Source organism: Thermobia domestica, chromosome 6 (assembly GCF_964235325.1).
Source record: "Thermobia domestica chromosome 6, izTheDome1.hap1.1, whole genome shotgun sequence".
Taxonomy (NCBI): Eukaryota; Metazoa; Arthropoda; class Insecta; order Zygentoma; family Lepismatidae; genus Thermobia; species Thermobia domestica.
The window spans coordinates 306,362,991-306,368,661 of NC_137459.1; the positions used below are offsets into that span (position 1 = coordinate 306,362,991).

A 5,671-nucleotide genomic window follows, 5' to 3' on the forward strand; every position below is an offset into this window, starting at 1 on the left:
GAGTAATAGAAACTTACATTGAGATCAACACCCGCGTTCGAATCTCGTATTATACAGATGGTTTTTGAGTAATAGAAACTTACAATGAGATGAAGACCCGTGTTCGAATCTCGTATTATACAGATGGTTTTGACTAATAGAAACTCACAATGAGATGAAGATCCCGGTTTGAATCATGTGTTATACAGAAACCCACAATGAGATGAAGACCCGTGTTCGAATCTTGTATTATACAGATGGTTTTGACTAATAGAAACTCACAATGAGATGAAGATCCTCGTTTGAATTTCGTATTATACAGATGGGTTTGACTAATAGAAACTCACATTGAGATATATATATAATTTGGAAAAAAATGAAATATTTGAGTTCCACGGTTATGCCGGTTAGGCTAAAGGAGAGGGTGATTATTTTATTCCTTCGTTTGTTTTACAAACTCTGAACAATCTAAGATGTTTGAACAATATGTGAGTATACTAAAATAAGCTCTTAAAAGTATATAGAAAGTGGGAGGAAACCATTTTATAAAAGGTATTGAAATATATATATATATATATATATATAATAAAAGTTTATGTGGTGGGTACTGAGAATGAACCCGGGACCCTTAGCACCAGAGGTGAACGATGTATGATGGATGGGAAATATTTATTCATGCGGTAGATAGGAAATGTGTGTGAATTGAATAGTTTAGTTATTTAATTTTGTTAATATTCATTTTTATTGATTTGTTCGTGGCTTATAGTTAACTCAGTTCTTACACCATGTCTAAGTTTGAAATACGGAGAGACCAAATGATTCTTGCGTCTCTCACAGAGGCTATCTTAGAAATGAACACTTAGTTTAATTTTTTGCAAAAGGATTGACTTCCGGGTAATTGACCTATACACGCTTTTCCTTGCTTCCGTTAGAAGTCTGAGTGGCGACGCACATCGTTATAGAGTGTCAATGTACTTTCTAATTTTATTTCCGCTTTCCAATATGTACTGAAATATCCTCCATTAACTATGATTTACACTGAGATAGTTATCTGCAGTGATGAAGACAGATAGATGGATAGAAATTTAATGTTTCCCCCTTTACAAGGTGCTATGAACAAACACATAAATGTATTTTTGGTAATATCTGATTTTGGCAATGTGAAAGTTTTACTCGTAACCATTTCCTTAATTAGTTGAGAAAGTGTGTATATTTCAGAACCGTACATCCCTACAGGACCCAATGGCGACACCCTGTCGTAATGAGGAAAAATGGTAGTTTTCCCTTGAAAGGTCATTTAATGTTAAGATCCCCACCTTGGTTGATTAACTTGTAAATAAGAAATTTTTAGATTCCCTGGTGGAGGACTGAACACTGAAAAATTTTATCCTATCGATTTTTAAATATGATGAACGACGTTATCGGACATGATGGCTTTATTTATAATTAATGAAAAAAAAAACGGTTTTTGAAAACATGATGAAAAGATGATAGAGAGGGAGCACATTGAAATGCTTTATAAATACTACCCAAATAAAGTTGATTATTATTAATATCTATCTACTGCACGAGTGCATATTGAAAAAGTTTATTTGTTCTTGTGTTTGTATTGCAGTTTCCGGTCTTTGATTCTGACAGAAGGAAGTTTGATTTTTAAGGTGAGAATCATTTAACTTTTTTTATATGCTAAAGTTGCTTGTATTACCCACTTAATCATAATGGGAGTTTTCTGACTAATTATTGGCGAACCACACGAACTGGTTTTGAGAAATTGAACTCGGGACTATTTGTGTTGTACCTCAATCAGGAAATAAACCTAGGACCATTTTGTAATCAGTGCAAAAGGGTTAGGATTTGTGACAGACCGGGACCAGTGGAAATGTAATTGCGATTTTCTATTACTAAATTTATTATTATTATTGTAGGAGTACATATTTTGGGGGAGGGAGATGAGATATTTTTTATTGGTTCGTATTTTTTATTCTCTCACATGTATAACATGTTTGAACAATATGTGAGTTTACTAAAATAAGCTTGTTGTAAAAAATGAATATACTGGTCTTTTATCCCTTGAGAACCGCTACTGTGATTTTACCAAGGGCTAAAGACGTATCATTTACCTGTAGAGTTTTATTTGCTTAATTATAGTGTGCTTAATTACAATATGTTGATTGATTTGTTACGAATTTTAACTGTAATACATATTGTTACACCGATTGTGTACTGAAATATGATTACTTTACACTTTAAAATCACTTATACCCGATATATATGTACGCCGTACACAGGGGTGTAGCCAGCAGGTATGCCTAGGGGGGGCCGTCGTTTTTGTGGGGGGGCCAGCTACAATGTACAAAGCCAAAAAAAAGTGTTACAGCTAGTGATTTTGAGGGCTGAAAAAAAACGGAAAATTTTGATTTCCGTCCGGCAAACTCAAAACACTGTTTTCTTCAGCTTTTTTTTAAAATTTTATTTTGCTTTTCGCCATAAATATTATGTACCAGGTAGTTTTTATTATGTTTAACCAAGAACTACGTCCCGGACCAAACATTATACCTTTGTTCATGACTATTTCAAATTAAGCCCTTGTAGGCAGAACCTATCTACATACGACTTATTTTCTCTGAGTAAATGAATTTTCCTTATGAAAATTTTCATTCATTATTTGTAACTAAAAACCACCATAATTATTCTATTAATATCTATAGCTTACTTCCTGTTATACACCAAGTAGGAAAAAAAAAGAAAAATATCCAAATTGAAAAACTGAATAAAAACGTTTTCATCTGATAAAAAATATTTTTAAAACAAAAATTACAGTATATAAAAAAGATAATGTACTTACAAATCAGTTTAGCGCCATTGTTTTATGGTGGTATTTATAGTTCCTTGTTAGAACGTTTATCTTCAAACTGTCAAACTAAAATCACAGTAAATTGTGTAATTTGCTGTCACAAAAAAAAAGTATTTTTCAAAGTCCATTTGTTTATTATGCACTTTATGTTAACACAAATCTAAAGAAGAATTACACACATAAAATTATAAATGGTGTGGAATAATATAGTTTCATTACCTAAATCTTTTCCATCCAATTAGAATGTAATTGAAACTGAGGTATAAAAAGTTCATAGTTTTTTTTTTAACCACTTGAGTTAAAGCAGCTGCAACTTCCTTGATTTTTCACTGAACCGTTTCAAAAACTTCTCAGGAGAGATATTTTCCAATATGTCACTTTCAAACGCAAGCAAAGTTAAATTCGCCTTCCGACGGTGTAACATCGAACGCCTATGTGGTGTGAGTACGCGTGTCAATGTGGAAAATGAATTTTCACACGTCGCTGTCGAAGCACCGAACGTCAGTCCTGCGGCATACAAGGTGTAAATACAGGGAAATGCCTCTTTAAAATCATGGGCAATTTTCGTTAACTTATGTATCGAAAAATCAGATAATTTCTCATTTTCAGCTTTCTTCAAGACAAATCGTTTGAAAGTTGCAATTTCTTCAACACTAGGATAACAGTTTATTAAATCACATAAAGGCTTTAGTTTCTCCGGATGAAGGAAATCAGAACTATTGCGCACACACACCAAAGAAAAGAGAGCTCTGAAAATTTCCGCATTCTTTTCAGTAAAACGTGCACTTAACTCACCGTAAACAGAATCAATGACATGGTAATATATTCTTCTAAATTCTTCGTACTCAGTACCTTCATTACAATCTACGGCTGATTCCACAGCATAATCACAAATGACCATGTCATGTAATGATGAAGGTAGTTTACGACTACGTTTACGTTTTGGTTCTGATATATCATCACTGCATTTGAGTCCAGCTGCTTTTACTATGTTCTCAAAATCTTCTTCCTTTCTCAAAGCAATAATTTCTTCCGAGACGGACTCTACAACTTGAAATGCAGCAGTCAAATCCATTGCTTGTGATTGAAGCACTGCATTAGCCGGCTGTAATAATTGCAAAACCTTCCTTACAAAAAATAACAAAAATTTGAATCTAGGTTCACGCACTTTCTGGAATAAGCCTGAAGCTTCAATACTGAGTATTCCATCACATTGCGAGTCATTTCCTATTTGTTTCAAGACCATCATTATCTCTTCGTAACAAGACATGATTGCCTCGACTGTTGCAAGGTGCCCTGTCCACCGTTGTTCAAGAAGACGCTTCAGAGATTTCCCCTTGTACCTTCCTGCAACATTAGGTTTACGGAAAAAGTTATACAGAGCATCACATACTTGGAAAAACTGATTAATAGAATTTTCACTTGATAATGCATGGATGATCACTAAATGAAGTTGATGGTTGAAACAATGCACATATGGTATTGTCTTGCCAATAGTATCCTGTAGCACTTTTTGTACACCACCCCTTTTCCCAGCCATAACATTGACTTATAATTTGTCTTTCATCGATACCTACACTGCGTAAAAGCCCCAAAACAGCATTCACAATTCCACTTGCACTTAAATCTGTTATCTGTACCATGTCCAAAAGATGTTCTTCTACACTGCCAGAGGTAACTAATCGTAAGACAACAGATAAATTTTCGATGTCACTTTTATCCCTTGTACCGTCAACTTTCAGCGTATAAAAAGAACAATCTGAATTGTTGACCTTGTGCACAATGTCATCACGAACTATATCTGCAGTAATTTGAATTACTTCATTTTGAATTTGTGGTGAAGTGTACTTTGCATTTTGTGGAATAGTGTCCATGATTTCCCTAAGCTTTTCGTCCTTTGTACACGTATACTCAAAAAGTTTCATAAACATACCCGAAACTTTACTTTCATCGGTATCTTCTGAAAAGATTTCACTCCCGGTATACATTTCAGTTGTACTTGTACAAGTATCCAGCTTACCCCTTAGTGGAAGTTCATTTGCTACCAAAAATTTAATTACATCAAAAATACTTGTAACATAATATCGGTTTTTCTCCAGTTGCTTTTCGTTAATCAGTACGGAAACACTTGCATTATTTTTAGCACGTAACTGCAATTCTTTCAATTCAACAACAGCGTCTTTATGGGATTTGGAAACTTCGTGTTTAGAAAAACCCCTGTTAGGCTCCAAAGCATGTTTCCAATCCTTGTAACCACTTAAAGTAAACACACTATCCACGCCTTTCTTAAAGCGCCTACAAGGGAAACAAAATGCAGCATCAATAGAAATTGAATATTCCAACCATTCTCTTCCGTGATACCACTTGTTGGAAAACGAGCGCGATCTGTTTCCTATTTCCGACTTTGGATAACAGGACAGAATTGGCTGTACGGGTTTCTCTAACCCTAAGTAACTAGGACACTGGATCTCTAAATTATTTTTCTTACTTGTAAAATCTTGCACATTTTGTTGTTCTCCATTTGCAGCTGCAGTACTACCTTCTGAGCTGATTTTCTTGCTTTCTTTCTTAAAATACTTTAACAAAGACATAGTCGCCTTTTCCTGTGCACGAAATAAACACACTTTTCGGCGCAGATTACTGAAAAATCACTGTTGCCATTCCAGATGTCAAAGGAATTTGATATGCCCTGTTTTAAAAGTAACTTCAGTGGTCACATTTCCGTTCACGATGCAAATTCTTGTGTTGGCATAAATAGACAATTATTTTAAAATAGCCTATATAAAATATTCTCATGCTTCATATTGGACAATCCGCACAGGAGCACTAGATCAATTG

General features: G+C 34.4%; 2 protein-coding genes across 2 annotated transcripts; both read right to left on the reverse strand.

Annotated features, from left to right (window-relative positions):
- Positions 1–3,131: 3,131 nt before the first annotated feature.
- LOC145687613 (zinc finger MYM-type protein 1-like) lies at positions 3,132–4,103 on the reverse strand. The gene has a single exon (XM_081761082.1). The coding sequence runs from the start codon at positions 4,101–4,103 to the stop codon at positions 3,132–3,134; it is 972 nt and encodes a 323-aa protein (XP_081617208.1).
- Positions 4,104–4,251: 148 nt separating this feature from the next.
- Positions 4,252–5,424, reverse strand: LOC145687614 (zinc finger MYM-type protein 1-like). The gene has a single exon (XM_081761083.1). It carries the CDS (start codon positions 5,422–5,424, stop codon positions 4,252–4,254), a length of 1,173 nt encoding a protein of 390 aa, XP_081617209.1.
- Between the last annotated feature and the right edge of the window lie 247 nt (positions 5,425–5,671).